The sequence below is a fragment of the Balaenoptera physalus genome, assembly GCF_965194825.1.
Source record: "Balaenoptera physalus genome assembly, chromosome: 12".
NCBI classification, from domain to species: domain Eukaryota; kingdom Metazoa; phylum Chordata; class Mammalia; order Artiodactyla; family Balaenopteridae; genus Balaenoptera; species Balaenoptera physalus.
This window is the reverse complement of record NC_138897.1, coordinates 80,220,232-80,239,839: the sequence shown is the minus strand read 5'-3', so window position 1 is coordinate 80,239,839 and position 19,608 is coordinate 80,220,232. Positions and strand designations below refer to the sequence as shown.

Below are 19,608 nucleotides of genomic sequence, written 5' to 3'. Positions count from 1 at the left end.
GGCAGCATATCTGAAGACTTTTCAAATAGCCTTGAACTAAGGTCTCTGCAATTCAACTGCCAGCCAACTCACAGGTTGATTTCTGCAATTTCTTACCAACCCTCCCCCACCTCCAAAAAAACCCTTAAGTTTCATCCGCACTGAAAATATTTATGGTCTCATTTTAACTGTTAAGGAGACAAGAGCTCTGTCCAGCTCTGCTGAGTACTGGAGGGGGTTTGGCTAGACAAATAGTTATCAAACTTTTTTTTTTTTTTGGCTATAAGACCCTAACTTCAAACGTATCCTGACAAAGAAGCTCTCTTTGTAAGACGTGAAATCAGGTACATTTATTCTTTCAACAGGGATTTGTCAAGTTTCCTTCATGACAGGCACTGAGGACACAATAGTGGCTTTTGGTAGAAGAGGACTGAATGAATAATGATGAAAGTGTATTTCTTTCACCTCCCTCAAGAAAAAAATGACAAAACCCATGAAAATCGTAAACTCATTTAGTGTTTCAGTGCACAATTCTAGTTGTGATCCTTAGCCCTCTAATTTGGGCCTTGGCTTTTGGCCCCAGACTTAGTCCTAGGCTGAAAGATGGACTTGGGTACAGCTAGGAAGTTTTCTGGTTCAGATCATCGTTGGGTTCTAATGATTCATTATCCCTCTGGAAGGCAGCACTGGCAGAGAAGCCACAAATACACTTCAAAACTGAGTTTTAGTGCTGGTTTTCCTTAACCACATACTACAGAGCCAAGAAAAATTAGTAGGAGTTAAGCAAAAAGTACAGACCAAATACCTCTGGGAGAAGGCCTGAAGCAGCCCCAAAGGAAAGCTACAATAAAGTGACAGAAGCTTGTTTCTTTCACTTTGAGATTGGTCACATCAGAACATGAGTCCAAGGCACACAGCCTTAAGAGGAGATGTTGTGCTGGTCTCACTAACCACATTATCCTTCGGCTCCAGCCTTTTGACAGGATGTGACTGGGTCACACTCCAGGATCTTAAAGGAGTTACAGTTTGAAGCCAGAATGAATGGCTACAATGCCTGATGTTAGATTTTCATAAGTCACCTTCTGAAAACCTGCATCTTCTATCATCTCCTTGAACTCCTCCTAAAACACAAAGAAGGATACAGTAAAAATCGCCTGGATTTCAACTGTAGGGCCTTTGTTGTAAGCTGTAGAAGTTTTGTACCTGAGATGGGAACTGTCGGATACTTTCTACAAGGTATTGATAGGACTTCCAATCTCCTGCAATGACCTCTCCCAGGACAGGAATGACCTGGAAGCTATATACATCATAGAGCCTAAACAAAAAGGCAAAAGATTAAGATTAGAACATGACCGTTAATAAGCAAGAAGGTCTAAGCCTGGGATTATAAACTCAAATGCCTATAAGGGTCAAGCAAGTACCTGAAATAAGTGAAGTGGGCCAGGTGCAAGAGCCATAGGGAGTAGTGAGGGTGTGGTGACAGGCACAGGAAGTACCAGAAAAGTGGAGAAGGGGCAGTTACTTCTCAGCTCTGACTATTGCCATGTGGGAATATGGGCTTAACCAGGGTTGCCATATATTTGATTTCTCACGTGAAGCTGGAAATCTAGATTTTTATGTAAAATTTCCTGATTTTAAAATATGGACATCTAAGTCAATTTCTAAAATACCGTGAGTCAAACAAAATACATATGTGGGCCCACTTGAGTCTCTGGTTACTGGTTTGAGACACTTCTGGCCTAAGTGTTGTCATTCAGAACTGGCTGACCTCAGAGGTGGCACTGTCCCTCAGGGACTCTGGGACACTGAACTATGAGGTTCATGCTTATAGCTTACTGGCTATTTTCTGTCCACTTTGGGATGGGAAACCCTTGGCTAGATGATGAAAATCAAGCCCTGTTAACAATACCAACCTGGATACGAGCGGATTGTTTACTTGGCTGAACTCCAGACAGAGAAACCGTCCTCCTGGCTTCAGGACCCGATGGGCTTCCTGGAGCGCCTGAGCAAGACAGGAACAACAGGACACACTTGTCAGCAGCCCTCATTCAACTCTGGGAGGCTGAGGCGGCATCAGCTTCTGTGGGCATTATAAAAGTTATTTCCGGGCTTCCCTGGTGGCGCAGTGGTTGAGAATCTGCCTGCCAATGCAGGGGACATGGGTTCGAGCCCTGGTCTGGGAAGATCCCACATGCCGCGGAGCAACTGGGCCCGTGAGCCACAACTACTGAACCTGCGCGTCTGGAGCCCGTGCTCCGCAACAAGAGAGGCCGCGACAGTGAGAGGCCCGCGCACCGCGATGAAGAGTGGCCCCCCACTTGCCGCAACTAGAGAAAGCCCTCGCACAGAAACGAAGACCCGACACAGCCATAAATAAATAAAAATAAATAAATAAAAATTAAAAAAAAAAAAAAAAAAAGTTATTTCCCACAGATCCCCTGTTCACTCTCTCAGCTGGGAGGCTGTAACAGCAGAAATAACCCACAGTCTCCTAAATTTTTTAGGCATTCTGCTGCCCGTGACTAGAGAAGGTTACCTGGAGTAATCTTAACTGACTCAGATTGGTACAACCCCCCACAGGCGGCAATTTTTGAATTACGTCTCAAAATCACAATGGATATTCCTTTTTGATCCAGCAATTTTACTTCAAGGAATCTATCTTACAGAAATGTTTCTATTGTGGAAACGACATAGGTTATTCATTATGGCACGATTTGAACAGCATAAGATTAGAAGCATCTTAACCATTAATGAGAGACTGGCTAAATTATGGAATATATATACAAAGGGAATCTATGCAGCTATTAAAAAAAGGAAGAGCCAGTGTTCTTTATGTGCTGACATGGAAAAGTCTGCAGGTATATTTTTAAGGGAAAAAAAGCAATGGGCAAAATGTTTCATATGCTAATATTTGTATAAAAAAAGAAAATAAATACACTTATATGCACAAGACATCTTTGCAAAGCTACATTAAGAAATTGGTGACTGCAGGGGGAGGAGGCACTGAATGGTTGGGACACAAGGTGAAGACTTTTACTGATATATCCGTTTGTGCCTTTTGAACTTTGAATCTACTAAAATTCATTATTATTTTTTTAATTTAAAAGGAATAATAAACTGGCTACAGACACAGGACAGGTCATAAAAATGAAGCTAAAGTACACCATAAAGGATGTCCCACCCAAAGCAGGCAACTAGGCAACTGGAGTCCACATTACAGAAATGAAACTGGGTGCCTTGCTTACCATCTTCAAATGTTTGGACAGGATGTTCAAGCAGAAATAAAGAAGAGCTGCATCAGATTAAGAGCTGAACATTCCCTTCTTCCTACAGAGGAACCATGAATCTAGCTACCTTCTGCCACAATAGGGTTTGAGTGCCTTTTTCTCTGTCAGCCTTGGAAATCCCTCGGATCTGCAGTGTCAGAGTCAGGTGGCTTCACAAGCGAGAGGAAGCAGATGAAATGAGAGAGCAAGACTGACAGTCTCAAAAATGTAAATACCGGGATTTCTCTGGTGGTCCAGTGGTTAAGAATCCGCCTTCCAATGCAGGGGACGCAGGTTTGATCCCTGGTTGGGGAACTAAGATCCCATATGCCACGGGGCAACTAAGACCACGCACTCTGGAGCCCGCGCGCCACAACTAGAGAGAAGCCCGCTGCCGCAACTAAGACCTGATGCGGCCAAATAAATAAATTTTTTTTTTTTTTTTTTTAAAAAAGATGTAAATACCAACCCAAGCAACAAAGGCTTCTGTGGAGATCTGCTCTGTGGTTTTTTTTCAATTTTGTGGGCAGGAAAATTGGCAATTTAAAGGATTAAGACCTCTAAGCCTGAAACATTCAACTCAGGAGGTGAGCCCAGAGAAGAATCTCTCCCTTTCCTCATTCACCGTGGAGCCACTCCAGGAGAACTAATATCCTGAGTCACGCAAGCGGATGCAGCCATTCATTACCCGATCAATGTGTGTGACATTCCGGATCCCAAAGGCAATGGTGTAAACATCAAACTTGTCATCATCAAAGGGCAGTTCTTCAGCATCTCCCAATACCCAAGCAAGTCCTGAAAGAGAAAAGCAGTTCTGGCCTCAGTCTGGATAGCTGTCTCCTCTGCACCCAGTGAACTGTCAAACCTGAGGAGGGGGCGTGGGAATCCCTGAATTTGCAGTAGGCCGGACAGAACTGTGGGTACCGTGGACACCCTGTTTGCGGCTGGCTTGTGAAGTGGGGGCAGTCCTGTGGCAATTAGCCCTTAAACCTGTGGAATCTGACGCTAACTCTGGGTAATTAGTGTCAGAACTGAACTGAATTGTTGGACAGCTGGTTGGCGTTGGAGAACTGGAGAGCTGTTTGCTGCTGGGCAAACATCACACGTGTGGTATCTGAAGTGGTGTCAGAAAATACACACCTGCCTTCTCCAGTGGATTCCTGGCCACCGTCTTCACGGTGTCCTCCAGTCCTGAGAATGTGAAGCTGGTGCCCTTGAAATTTAGCAGGAAGTCCCCCCAAGTTTCTCAGAGTAGACACTGGTTACTTAGTTATGCCTTACCCTTAAGCAATTTTTATCCAACTAGGTGTTTTGTGTAAAGCACTGTGGTTAAGAGCCCAGGTCCTGGGGTTGCCTGTGTTCTAATTCCAGCTTCCCCATTTATTAGCTGTATAATCTTTAATAAACTACTTTGTTTCCTCATCTGTAAAATGGAGTCAATAATAGTACCTACTTCAGACAGTCATTGGAAGTATTCTAAGTACATAATTTAGTATAATTATATTGGTTCTACTGGAGTCATAGAGAAGCAGAGTGTCTTGACTGCAAGTCTGGTCATGAATTCAGAAAACACCCAAGGGAGCTCCCCATCAGGGTAGCTATGTCCTCTGAGGATCCTGATTTGGCTTTAATATTATTCAACTTGCAGTGAATCAGACATAAAGTATGATATAGGGACTTCCCTGGTGGTGTAGTGGTTAAGAATCCGCCTGCCAATGCAGGGGACGAGGTTCGAGCCCTGGTCTGGGAAGATCCCACATGCCACGGAGCCACTAAGCCTGTGCACCACAACTACTGAGCCTGCGCTCTAGAGCCCGCGAGCCACAACTACTGAAGCCCGCGCGCCTAGAGCCCATGTTCCGCAACAAGAGAAGCAACCGCAATGAGAAGCCCGTGCACTGCAATGAAGAGTAGCCGACGCTGGCCGCAACTAGAGAAAGCCTGCGTGCAGCAACAAAGACCCAATGCAGCCAAAAATAAATAAATACATTAAAAATAAAATAAAACACTCGGCTTCCTTAAATAAATAAATAAATAAATAAATAAATAAATAAATAAAATAAAAGCACTGTCACGTTCAGTGTCTCAATGGAACTTAAAAAAAAAAAGTATGATATAGAAGGAAGGCACTATAGGGGAAGGTAAATGGAAATAACCCTCCTGGAAAGCACGCCAGCAGTATTTAACAAGAGCCTTAGTAATAAGTATATCCTTTGACCCAGCTATTTGAATTTTAGGAGGAGGACATTAATGACATCATCATCAAAGCTACTGCTTACTAAGCCCATGATGGCAGGGTCTGTGTTATCACTTTACGTACATTATCTTCTCACATCCTCATACCGACTCTGAGACAGCCGTACTATCATCTTCATGTTTCAGGTGAACAAAATTGAGTATCAGAAAGATTGAAGTAGCTTGCCTAAGGTCACACAGATGGATGAGAACTCAGGAAGTTTTATTCCAGAGCCTGTGTTTTTAACAGTTATGGGATAGTACCTCCTACTGTGAGAAGGGTTATTATTTTCTCCATTTTATAGATAAGGTAATTGAGATCTAGAGAGCCTAAACACTTGTCCAAATATATAGTCAGTAAAAAGAAAATAATGATGCATGCAAAAATTTACAAATAAGGATGTCACAACATTGTGCTACGTGCAAAAACATCAGAAAAAAATGAAAGATCAACTAGTTACGTAAATTGGTTATGCAAATCATAAAACATCCATATGAGGGAATATCATAAAAAATGATTTTAAGGAATTTTTTTTTTTTTTTGGCCGCACCATGCGGCTTGTGGGATATTAGTTCCTTGACCATGGATCGAACCTGAGCCCTCAGCAGTTAGAGTGTGGAGTCCTAATCACTGGACCACCAGGGAATTCCCAGGAGTTTTTAATAACATGGGAAAATCTCATGATACAATGCTGAATTAAATAAAGCAGAAATTATATACATAAGATGTTCTCAATTTTATAAAAAGAAAATAATTAGGAAAAAGCTAGGAAGGAAATATATTGAGGGTCATCTCTGGATGCTGAAACTCTGGTTAATATTTACTTCTTAGTACCTTTTCAAATTTTTGATTTCTAATATCCAAAATTTTCCCAAATATATCATTTTTATAACCCATCAAATAATCCTTTTAAGGTTCCTGCCCTCCAAGCTTCCATTTTGGGAGGAAGTGCTACATGTAAGTAAAACACATAATAGTACTACACACAAAAATGCCTTTACACATTAATTTTTTAAACTATTAAATCATTTCTAGGATCTTCCTACTTAGTTTCAAATTTTTTTTGCATGATATTTTTTGCAAAGGCATTATTATTGGAGATTGATAAAGCAAGGAGGAAAGATAAAACCATACTATGCAGCGTGTAATGATTCCTACGCAGGTGGATTTCTTGTCTGTTAGGACAGCCTGAAGGGCAAGCTATGCTATGGAAGAGATGATTCCAGAGGTGGAACATTACCCATCATTTCCATCTTTGTTCTCCACTCTTCATGGCTAAGCACCAGAGAGAAGGGAAACACGTTTCTCAGTAGGAGTAAGAACACGGTGCCTTTGTCTAGAAACACTAGTGATTGTCAGCCTTCTGATCAGTGTTGATGGTTAACAAAAGAGCCCTTCATCTGGGGGGCCAAGTGGGCTGCAGTTCGTCTAGGCAGCTCATTCTGCGGGTGGGAGGAGGAGGAGGAAGCAGAATTGAGCTAAAATAACCATAGACACTCATGGTGGGGGTGGGGGAGGGGAGAAGTGCTGATATGGACCCAAGGGGCTTGGCTTCCTTTGCTGTGCACCGCTGCCTCTCACGGGGGCTGCCTGCAGTGCTTGGCCAGCGTGGAAGAGGGCAGTGCAGCGGCTCTGAAGAGCTGGGTATACATGCTGCAGCTGCCAGATCAGTACTTCTGCTGGGGCAAAAAACCGGGGGCAAAAGTATTTCAAAATATGAAAACAAACAGAAAGCCAAGTGCAAAATGTATATCTTTAAGCTACAGCAGAAACTGTCTATTTGGAGGCTGCAACAGGTTCCTGGAGATACCCAGGCATTCTCCCATTGGCCGTTGAGAGTACCGTGCTAGGGAAATTTGAGGAGTACCATTTACGGGTGATTCTTCAACTGCATCAGTTGGGCCCTCTGAGAAACCCACGATGAAATAGAGGTAGGAGGGCAAAAGGTTTTTTTTCTTTTTTGGGGGCAGGGGGTGAGAGGAGACACCTGGGAAAAATAAAAAGGAGAGGAAGCAAGGCTGTGTGGGAAAAGCCATTAGATCTACAATGGAATATTACTCAGCCATAAGAAGAAACGAAACTGAGTTATTTGCAGTGATGTGGATGGACCTAGAGTCTGTCACACAGAGTGAAGTAAGTCAGAAACAGAAAAACAAATACCGTATGCTAACGCATATATTTGGAATAAAAAAAAAAAAATGGTACTGATGAACCTAGTGGCAGGGCAGGAATAAAGACGCAGACGTAGAGAATGGACTTGAGGACACAGCGGGTGAGGGGCGAAGTGAGAGTAGCATCGACATACCTATACACAACCAAATGTAAAAGAGATAGCTAGTGGAAAGCAGCAGCATAGCACAGGGAGGTCAGCTCGGTGCTTTGCGATGACCCAGAGGGGTGGGATAGGGAGGGTGGGGGGGCGCCTCAAGAGGGAATATGGGGATGTATGTGTGTACATGGCTGATTCACTTTGTTGTACAACAGAAATTAACACAGTATTATGAAGCAATTATACTCCAATAAAGATGTATTAAAAAAATAAATAAATAAATCACAAAACCCCCCCCTCCCCCAAAAAACAAAGCCATTAGACCTGGATGAAGATCTGAGAAAGCCTCAGCCCACCCAATGGCGGGGGTGGGGTGGAGGTGCTCTGGAACAAAGACTGCCTGTAAAAGGAGCCCCACGTGGGAAATGTCCAGGCCCCAGGAGCCCTGGTTTGAAAGCTGAAGCAGAGCTTAGTTTTGGGAGGGGGACGAAATGGCTCAAGAACAGGGCATGGGGGTCACTGGGGAGCTGCTGGGAATTAAAAGCCAAACTTGTCTCAGTGTCCAAGAGCTGAGATCCAAAAAGTCAGCCCCCATTCCGGATCTGCCATTTAAATTGTGTTAGTTGAAGCAGATACTTAACCTCTTTGGGTTTGGGTTATCTCCCCTGTCACATGTGGCTGATAATCTAACTCCCTGGGTTGCTGAAATACTGTACATAACAGCACACATGCTGGACGCAGCCACACAAATTATCTTCCACTCCTACCTATCTGTAAGTTTTTGAAACCTGGAAAAGAAAGCACTTCAGCATTGTACATATTCCATCTTATTTTATAAACATATAAACATCTCCTCTGGGTCCACTTTCTGCAGGACTTACCAGCTTTGTATCCTTGAGCACGGGCTTTTTGTTTTCCAATCTTTAGCATCTCCTTGTTGATGTCGCAGACCATGACATGAGAACCGCCCAAAGAATCCTCTTCATTCTGGTACTTTTTGGCAATTTCTTCCCAGGATAAATTTTGTTGGGCCCTTAATTGCCTCTTCTCCTTTCTCTGATGCTGTGCCTGAACATAATTAAGGAACCGGAATGCAATGTCACCTGTGGGAAGCCAACAGGAGGAAAGATCAAACACAAACAAAAGCAAAAACCCAGCATTTCTTAAATCCAAAAGGAGCAACAAAGGTACAGGGGTTGAGGAGTGTATGAAAATTGAAGTTTGTACTCATCTCAACAGTAACTATTTTTTTAATTTTAATTTATTTTATTTATTTATTTTTGGCTGTGTTGGGTCTTCGTGGCTGCGCGCAGGCTTTCTCTAGTTGCGGCGAACGGGGACTACTCTTCACTGTGGTGCACAGGCTTCTCATTGCGGTGGCTTCTCTTGTTGTGGAGCATGGGCTCTAGGTGCGCGGGCTTCAGTAGTTGTGGCTCGCGGGCTCTAGAGCACAGGCTCAGTAGCTGTGGCACACGGGCTTAGTTGTTCCACGGCACGTGGGATCTTCCGGGACCAGGGCTTGAACCCATGTCCCCTGCACTGGCAGGCGGATTCTTAACCACTGCGCCACCAGGGAAGCCCAGTAACTTTTTATTTTAACAGCAAATTTTTAACGTCTAAGATTCTTTAAAAATCCTGGACTTCCCTGGTGGCTCAGTGGTTAAGAATCCGCCTGCCTAATGCAGGGGACACGTGTTCAAGCCCTGCTCCAGGATGATCCCACATGCCGCGGAGCAACTAAGCCCGTGCGCCACAGCTACTGAGGCCACGTGCCACAACTACTGAAGCCCGTGCGCCTAGAGCCCGTGCTCCGCAACAAGAGAAGCCACCGCAGTGAGAAGCCCACGCACCACAACGAAGAGTAGCCCCCACTTGCCGCAACTAGAGAAAGCCCGCGCGCAGCAATGAAGACCCAAAGCAGCCAAAAATAAATAAATAAATAAATTAAAAAAAAAAACCTTTAAAAAATTGCATATGTAATGCATGGACACATTCTTACTATAAGACTCAATACCTAAACATGTAGAATAAAACATGAAAGTTGAATTCTCTGTCCACACTCTCCAGACATAACAAGTGTTAAGAGCTTAGTGTGCGGCCTTCTAGTCTTTTTCTAATAATTTTTATGACAGTAAAATAAAGGCACAGTCACAAGCAACAGTTCCCTGCCACACCACTTCCTACTCCCAGTTCAGTTCCCCACAGACCATCCTTCCCAACTCCTTTAACTGTTTATTCTGTTGGTTACAGCTACTTCTTTACTCACCAGCTACTTCTTTACTCACCCCCATCTCTGCTTGCTTTTATCCTCCCAATATATTTTATCACTTTTCACAATTCCTCACAGATACCTTTGTAACCTAGAGTAATAAACTAATCAATATTTTATTTTTTTATTGAAGTATAGTTTATTTACAATGTTTCAGGTGTACAGCAAAGTGGTTCAGTCTTACATATATATACATTTTTTTTTCTTTTTCAGATTCTTTTCCATTATAGGTTATTACAAGATATTGAATACAGTTCCCTGTGCTATACAGTAGGTCCTTGTTGTTTATTTTATATATAGTAGAATACATCTGTTAATCCCAATTCCAAATTTATCCCTCCACCCCAGTATTTTATTTCTTATTCCACCAACTACAGACAGTATCTCTTGACTCCCTTCAGCGTTCCATCATATATATATTTTTATTCTGTCAAGTCTGATAACATTTTATTTGTTCTATAGCTATGTCTTCTGTGCTTTGTTGATGGTTTGAGTCTAAAAGCTGAAAATCAAGTGTGTACATTATTGTGACCAGGTAAATATTGTTCGGGCAAAGCCAGTGCTTTCCGGGATCACATTTCCCTTTTTATAATGCGGTTTCCTTGTCTTTGTTTTTTTCTTACACTGTACGAAATATATCCTTAAGCTTTTCCATTCTCTCCATCCAGTTAGGTATTCTCTAGTCACTTTCCTATATATTTAAATATAATTATATGTACTCATATAAAACAACTTAAAAACATAAATGGGGATCATATTATATGCATTGTATACAACTTTTCTTTTTCTTCCCACTTAATATGTCCTTGAGACCATTCCATTGGTACTTATAGGCTTTCCTCATTCTTTTAAATAGCTACCTAATATTTTATAGTATTGATGTATCTTAATTTAAAGCCATTTCCTTTTTTAAAAAATATATTTATTTATTTATTTATTGGCTGTGTTGGGTCTTCGTTGCTGTGTGTGGGCTTTTCTCGCTGGTTGTGGTGAGCGGGGTCTACTCTTCATTGCGGTGCACGGGCTTCTCATTGCGGTGGCTTCTCTTGTTGTGGAGCATGGGCTCTAGGCTCGCGGGCTTCACTAGTTGTGGCACGTGGGCTCAGTAGTTGTGGCACACGGGCTCAGTAGTTGTGGCTTGCAGGTTCTAGAGCGCAGGCTTAGTAGTTGTGGCGCACAGGCTTAACTGCTCCGTGGCATGTGGGATCTTCCCAGACCAGGGATCGAACCCGTGTCCCCTGCATTGGCAGGCAGATTCTTAACCACTGCGCCACCAGGGAAGTCCCTAAAGCCATTTCTTTATTGAGGTAGAAATAGGTTATTTCCAATTTTTCACTATGACTAAAAATTATGCAGTGGGCATATTTGTAGCTCTACTTTTTCAATGTCTTTTTAAACATACGGGATTACTTTTCAATTGCATTTTCTAAATGGGCAGTTGCCAGCATGTGGTAATGTTACTGGCTGGGGTACATAGGAGATGGAAGCAGCTCTGACTGACCCCCTTCTGTAGCTATCTCTCTGTGCAAGTTTTTGTTTTTGTTTTTGTTGTGTTTTCAGACTAGATGTCTAGAATTGGAATTGTGGGATCCTAGACTGTAAGCATTTTAGATTTTGATAGATTCTGCTAAATTGTCCTCCACCTTACTGCCCTCTGAGCTTCCTTTTGGGTAGAGGGCCACACCAACAAAGCCACACATAAACATGTTTCAAACATGGACATTATTCTACTGTGATTTATTATTATACATTATCCTATTAGTATAGATTATGACATTATTACATTATATTACATATTATGACATTTTTCTCTCCAAATGCCTAGTGTACACCAAATAACAAAGGACCATGCATAAACCAATGAGCTTTTGATATCTGATATCATAGTAGATTAGGCAGAAAAGTCTGCCTAGAAAGCTTACATAACATGATAAAAGCTCTCCCCATTCCCCACACCAAAGAAAGAGGGAAAGTGGGATAAAGGTTAAACAGAAGGTAAAACGGTTGTTTAGATGGGGAAATGCCACTGGAGTTAAAAATTGGTCGTTTTACTTTGTAATCCTCTGAATTTTAGAAAAGTGACAGGCACAAAGCTGATATTCTGTGCTTTTGACTGACATTCAGTTAAAAAGAAAAGAGTAAATCTTTCTGAGAAGTGTACTGATTTTCAATTACTATCTTCAGGCTAATGGTAGGTGAGCTAGCTCATTCCAACAAGAGACACTAATTTTTTTAAACTATTTTATTTTTAATTTTTGCTTATTTATTTATTTTGGCCACACTGCGAGGCATGCGGGATCTCAGTTCCCCGACCAGGGATCTAACCTGTGCCCCCTTCAGCGGAAGTGCAGAGTCTTAACCACTGGACCGCCAGGGAAGTCCCAAGAGACACTAATTTTTATAAAAGGAGCTTAGTGGTACCCCAGGATACAGAACTGTATGTTACCTGTGCCTCCAGCAACATCCAGCAGCTGGGTCCCCGGAAACGGGCGCATCTTCCAGAGCAGCAAATCCTTCCAAACACGGTGGATACCAAGACTCATCATATCATTCATCACATCATACTTCTTGGCCACACTTTCAAACACCTGATAGACTTGAGAGAAATACAACATGATTGGACTATTCATAAGATTAACCTGGAAAAGTCCTAAATGAAAGAGGAGAAAGCTTTCCCCCCCATGAAATTAACTGTCTGCAAGGTGGAGCCAAGTCATAATGCTTGATGCCCACATCTGCACCTTAACATTACCCCTTCTAAAAAAGGCTTAAATTACATCATGTAAGAAAGAAGTCAACCTCTTTTCTGTTATCTTAGTTAGCTTTACCTAGGACCATTACCTTGTAATAATGTCATGCACATACTTAAGTACTGAATCGGTTTCTGTTTTTCTTTTTCTTTTGGCCACGCGGCTTGGCTTGCAGGATCTTAGTTCCCTGACCAGGGATCGAACCTGCGGCCTCAGCAGTGAAAGCACTGCGTCCTAACCACTGGACCGTCAGGGAATTCCCCAGTTTCTGTTTCTTAGAGGAAGGGGCGGGGGGGGGGCGTGGTTGGAATGTTTCTAATATTATTATAATAAAAGACAACAAAATCCATTAGAAACACATGACAAATGGATGGGAAGACCTCAGCTCATCTCTGCCAGCATCACTGAGAAAAACCTCATGTACAATTTGGTGGGCAGATGGATGGCAGGATGTGAATCAGGGCCAAGTCACACTGTAGAGGGTCCTCATGACCCTCCATAGGATTAAGGCAGAATGTGGAATCTGGGCCAGCTGAAGAGTTAAGGAATTTACTATCCAATACACTTTAAAGTACAGGCTACACTTAACTTCTTTGCACCTCAATTTCTGCCCATGAGATGAGAATATCAGCACCAGCCCGCTACCTGCCTGCCATAAGGCTGAATTAGGTAATGAAGGGGAGACACGTTGAGTTCCTCAGATAAAATGTGCTGCTTAGACCCAAAGCATTACTGTCCTCTGCTGAATCAGCAGACTATAGAGCCCCCTCCTTTAACTCAATCTTGAATGTCTATTCTCAACCTTGGGATCCTATAAGCTTGCTCTTTGCTTTTGAACATCTTTTGGGGGTACTTAGAGGGACACTAAGGCTCAACCCACTAAGTATAAGCCCTTCTTGTTTTACATGGTTCTAATATACAAGAATTTCAGTTACTGTGGTTTAGTTCAATAATACCAGTCCTCTAGCAACATCATTCAAATACAGTGGTATATTAACTGTGACTAATTACATAAAGTACAAATTTTGCTAGTAGTTCTTCAGTCCACAAATCATACATAAATAACAGACATGCATCATGATCAGAAGCCAATAATGTCACTTCTCTCACAGTTTGTAGGTGGTTGGTTACTATACATCAGTTATTCAGTTCACATGCAGACAGCAAAGCATGTAGTTGTGTTATCTTCTTATCTCAGCTGTAAATCTCTTAAAAAGTTCTTTTCCTTTCCCATGCTTACGGTGAACACAAAAAACTGCTCAACAATATCTAACATTTACTGAGCAATTATGAAGTGCCAGGCATTATTCAAAATTCTTCAGTGTATGAAGTAATCTAATCTTCACAAGAACTCTACGAAAAAAGTTGCTATTATTCCTACCGGGCAAATTTGGAAGCTGAGGCACACAGAAAATAGTTTCCTTCTTTCTTTGTATAAAAGATGGCCTATCCCTTTAGCAAGAGATTAAGAACGTGGGCTCTGTAGTCGGACCAAACTGGGGTGGAATACTAGTTCCACCACTTACTAGCTATGTTAAACTGGGCAAGTTTTTGCTTAACTTTTAAGCCTCAATTTCCTCATACGTAACATGGGATAGCAATATTCATCATCGGGAAGTTGAAATGAGAATTGTAAACAATGTCTGCACACTGCCTGGCACATCATAAACGCCCAACTGATGGGGTTTTGTGATAATTACTTAAAAAGAGGAGGCGTCTCAGTTTGGCAGGGTTAGGCTGGGGCTACTCCTTGGAGGTTAGGACTGCAGAAGATAATGCATCAGAGCCGACAGGACGTTAAATCAACCCTTAATATGGGCAGAAGAAACCAGATCGCAGACGGTCAGATTCCCCCACCTCCACCCTCTCACCCTTTTCACCTTTGCCCCCCTTCTCCTCTTCCGACACAGTTTCAAACCCGAAGTGCGTTTCGGTTGCCCGCTTCTCTTGGGACAAGGGCCGCGCACCCAGCGGGCCCCTGGGCCAGGAGCTACGAAGCCCGGGAAGCCTGCAGCCCGGCAACACCCGCGACCACCCACGGCAGCAGAAGCTCCATAAAGCCCAGCTCCTGGGCGCCGCCATCTTGACAGTCGGGTGACCGCCGCCAGACAGGATGTCGCGTTGCCTCACTAGATGGCTGACGGCGGCCGGCCGGAGACATTATTAGCTGAAGGCGTCCTGAAACCTGATATTAAGGAGTTCTGCAGGACCTCTGGGATTCTGAGGCTATTTAGTCTTTGAGTACCCGAAATCCCTTTCTCTCACTCTCTCCAAATTGAATATAGAATTCACCAGGAATGAGCGGGCCCTAGGGAGAACCCCCAATCACCTCTCAGAGGCCACGTCTCTGCATCTTGCCAACCCGTAGTACTAACTTCCAAGATATTGAGTAACTCTTGTTTTCTGGTGCAGAAGAGGGCAAACGGAGGTACAGTGTGGTAAAAGGCTAATATTATAGGGTCAATTCTCGCAATCCTTGGCGTGCATAAAGAATCACTTGGCTTGATCTTAAAGTGCACGTTTCCGGGCCCCAAATACCAAAGATTTTGGATCAGTAAATCTGATATGGATACTGAGAATCTATTTGACCAAACTTCTCTGGTGATTTCAATGAGAGGGATTGGCAGACCAGTCTTGAGAAACATATGCTAGACTACTCTGAATAATAAACATAGGAAAGATTGTTCGTTGGTTTTTCCATTTTATGAACCTAGGAAGTTCATAGGTGGGAAGGAAAGCTCTGGCGTCTATTTAGTAAGCACAAGCAAACACCACTCAGGCTCCCTCTCCTGCTATCACAAAGCTACATTTCTAGCTCCAACTGGTATAGAATGAGTGCTTTACTTCAACCCCAGATTTTCCCATTCTTTTCTATGGTAAGGGTAATGTAGAGCATCTTGCGCAAAAGAGGATGGAGGTGGTGAGTTTTATTTGGATTTCCGTATGTTTCTGCTTTAATTTTCTTTAAAGTATGTTTCCTGTAAATGTTTCACAAGGAGAAAGCGCCAAGGACCCTAAGAAACTACTTTGAAAAGGAAAAATCTCTTCTTGGCTTAATGTAACCTGACAGATGGACACCTAGTGCTTTATTTTGGAAGAACTACACTGGGATTTCTCTCTTTCCCTCTCTTTTAAGAGTGATAGAAGAAAGGAATGATTCACCCATGTAATCAGAGTTCCCACATCTTTGTTAAAGGAAATAAAAACTCATCCAGGAATCTTAGTGTATCTTCCACATCTATTCATACATAAGAATGCACTTTAGGATTTTCTAGACTTAGTTTGATGCATGATGTAGCCATTCTCTCATTTCGATATGATTTGTCGGGGGAAAAAAAGCTGGAAAAGGGAAAGCAAGATAAGGACTTGTGGAGGGCATTTAAGGAAATTTTAAAAATGAGATTAGGGGGCTTCCCTGGTGGCGCAGTGGTTGAGAGTCTGCCTGCTAATGCAGCGGACACGGGTTCTAGCCCTGGTCTGGGAAGATCCCACATGCTGCGGAGTGGCTGGGCCCGTGAGCCACAACCACTGAGCTTGCGCGTCTGGAGCCTGTGCTCCGCAACAAGAGAGGCCGCGATAGTGAGAGGCCCGCACACTGCGATGAAGAGTGGCCCCCGCTTGCCACAACTAGAGAAAGCCCTCGCACAGAAACGAAGACCCAACACAGCCAAAAATAAATAAATTAATTAATTTAAAAAAAAATGAGATTAGGGCTTCCCTGGTGGCGCAGCCGCCTGCCAATGCAGGGGATGCAGGGGACGTGGGTTCGAGCCCTGGTCCAGGAAGATCCCACATGCCACGGAGCAACTCAGCCCGTGTGCCACAACTACTGAGCCTGCACTCTAGAGCCCGCGAGCCACAACTACTGAAGCCTGCGTGCCTAGAGCCCATGATCCGCAACAAGAGAAGCCACCATAATGAGAAGCCCACGCACTGCAATGAAGAGTAGCCCCCCCACTCGTGGCAACTAGAGAAAGCCTGCGTGCAGCAACGAAGACCCAACACAGCCAATAAATAAATAAATAAATTAATTAATTAATTAAAAAATGAGATTAGTATCTAATTTCCTTTATCCCAGTTAAAACTGTTAACTTCAAGATTGATTGACTTGTATATACTTATTAATGTTTTGTATAACATGTGACGATTAATAAGGAACCCAAAAGGGCCTAATTAGGGGAAGTCTAGGATTTTGTCTATTTGTTTATTTGTTCATCTATGACTGCTGATATTCTGCTCATCCTTCTATGCTCAGCTCAAATAACACGACCTCTGGGGAAGCCCTCCTCTACTCCTCCTAAATTTTTGTACGTCTCTCCTTGAGGCCTCTGCTCTGGTCAGCATTTTGCGTTAACTTTATTATAGTCCTTATCACATTCTTGCATTAATGTATTTTGGAATTCTTTGTGCTGAGCACAGTGCCTGGCATATAATAGGTTTCTAACTAGATAAGGTTAGCCTTATTTATTGTTATATTTATAAGAATTATTTATCTTTTTCACAGTGTTTTTCTGTGATCCTTTAAATCTTGAACTGCTATGGTTGCAAAGAATCATTTATAATTTTCCAAAGTACAGATGGGTGTCATATGATTTCTAACATACATATGTGATTTTCTAAGTCTCAGTGTCCGTATCTGTAAAATGGAGAACTGCTTATCTTACAGGTAGTTGAGAATGTCACTTATTAGCTGTGTGATCATGGCAAATGATCTAAGCTTTTTGAGCCTGTTTCCTTGTCTTTAAATTTGACTTATTGTGAGGATAGATGTGATACTCCATAAAAAGTGCACAGAGCAGTGTCTGCTAATGATAAGCACTCAATGATAACTATTATTATTAACACTGAAATGAAATATTAATAATGATTTATATTAATTAATAAATGACAATGAAATGAAGTAATTGTATGAGGAAGTGCTGTAGTGATATTAAATGTAAAGTATTGTCATTATTATCATTATTAGGAGATTGAATAAGAGCCATAAATAAATTGATATTAATACTAGAATAAGAACTATAACTTACAATGAGTCAATAAAGGAATTCCACAGGTATTCCAATGTTTGGATGCATTATGAGTGGTATATATTATTATTAGTGTACTAAGACCAAAACCTGTACTGCAAGTCCCATCATCCTGTAAGATCTCTCACACATGGAGGGAAAAAAGGGAAAAACAAACAAACAAAAACCCCATTGGACCCGGATGTAGACAGAAAACTACATTTCCCAGCGTGCTTCACGCCCACATCTCCGCTATATATAGTTCATCCGGGGTCTTCGAGATGCTGTTTGGCGACTCGTCGCCATTCCCAGAGCAGCTCGGCCTCGGCCCAGGGGCGAGTGTCGGTCGCTGTGTCGGAGACACTTGTCCCCGACACCAAGACAGCCAGCCCTCTCCCCTGCCCCGCGGCGGGAGAGCGTGTCCGGCCGGCCGGCGGGGCTCGCGCACCCTCCCTCGCCTCCCTTTTCCCCGCAGCCTCCGCCCCGCCAGGCCCGGCCCGGACCTCCGAGCCCCGGCCTCCTCCTCCTTCTCGGTCACCGCCGCCGCCGGGCTCAAGAGCCCCGCCCGCCGCTTCTCCTTCCAGTTTGAGAAACCGAGGAAGGAAACAGGGAAAAATGTCGCCATGAAGGCCGAGAACCGCTGCCGCCGCCGACCCCCGCCGGCCCCGAACGCCATGAGCCTGGGTCTCCGCCGCGCCCGCTCCGCTCCGACCGCCGCCGCCGCCGCTAAGGCCCCCTTTGATGCCGCAGAGCTCCCCCAGCGCCGCCGCCACCGCCTCCGACATGGACAAGAACAGCGGCTCCAGCAGCTCCTCCGCCTCTTCGGGCAGCAGCAAAGGGCAACAGCCGCCCCGCTCCGCCTCTGCAGGGCCGGCCGGCGAGTCTAAACCCAAGAGCGGTAAGGGCGGGCCCCTGTGGCGGTGGGCGGGGGGCGACTGCTCCTAATGCTGGGGAGGATCCTCGCTCGTGTGCCTGCTGGGTCACCCAGGGACAAGCTCCGCTTTCTACTATTCATATCTTTCTCTTTTCCATGGCTCCCATTACTTTTAGTTAACACTTAATGAGAACGGTACTGCGTGGTTTTAGTACATCCTTGCATTAAAGCTCGAAATAGCTCGGTGAAGTAGGTGCTATTCTTATCCCCATTTTGCGGATGAGGAAATTGAGGCTCAGAAAAGGTGAGGTCACCACCTAGTATGTGTAGCAGGCCTGAAGACCTGGTTTGTCTGACGCATCAGCGTACGCTCCTAAAACCACTAAGTTCATTTACCCTTAATGTTGAATTAGAATTGGGTAGTGTTCAAGTTTAAACAGGGGAGGGTGGGGCCCAGAGATTTGTTAAATTCAAATCTCATGTTGAATAACCTGGTCCCAGATCTCCTCAGATGAAGAGGACTCATCTTTGAATGGCTTTGTTTAGTGTGGAGTAGTGGTTAAGAGAACAGTCTGTGGATTCAGTCTTTTTAGGTTTGCTAGACCTTGAGTGAGTGTCTCAGTTTCCTTACCTGTAAAGGTGGAGAAAATAACTTAGGAAACAAATGAACTAATGCTTAGAGTACCTGACACCTGTTAGGCACCAAATGCACATCATGTCTATTTCCTTGTTAGACTAGAGTGGTGTCGTCTTATGGGGAAGATTTTGTCATTTCTGTAGTCATGCCTCTCAATATTAAAATATGACCATCATGATGATAATAGCTACCATTTATTGAGGGCTTACCATGTGCCAGGTACTGGGCTAGGCTTTTACCTCTTTTCTCAATACTCCAGTCACCTGTCCAGCAGGGTGGAATTGTTCACATCTAAAGAAGGAAAAAGGTGAGAGGCCAGGAG

General features: G+C 43.4%; 2 protein-coding genes across 9 annotated transcripts in view; one reads left to right on the top strand and one right to left on the bottom strand.

Moving 5' to 3' along the window:
• Positions 1-303: 303 nt before the first annotated feature.
• COQ5 (coenzyme Q5, methyltransferase) lies at positions 304-14,890 on the bottom strand. The gene is made up of 7 exons (XM_082417572.1): positions 14,650-14,890; positions 12,466-12,615; positions 8,632-8,853; positions 3,934-4,040; positions 1,893-1,981; positions 1,183-1,294; positions 304-1,100 (listed from the first exon to the last, which is right to left on the bottom strand). Exons 1-7 carry the CDS (start codon positions 14,849-14,851, stop codon positions 999-1,001), a joined length of 984 nt encoding a protein of 327 aa, XP_082273698.1. The 5' UTR covers positions 14,852-14,890; the 3' UTR covers positions 304-998.
• Positions 14,891-18,370: 3,480 nt separating this feature from the next.
• RNF10 (ring finger protein 10) overlaps positions 18,371-19,608 on the top strand; it is a 31,233-nt gene continuing 29,995 nt past the window's right edge. For all 8 annotated transcript variants that reach the window (XM_082417438.1, XM_082417436.1, XM_082417435.1 and 5 more), the window contains exon 1: positions 18,371-18,673. In XM_082417438.1, the coding sequence (XP_082273564.1) occupies positions 18,517-18,673 (157 nt within the window). In that variant the 5' untranslated portion in view covers positions 18,371-18,516. The remainder of the gene's footprint in view (positions 18,674-19,608) is intronic.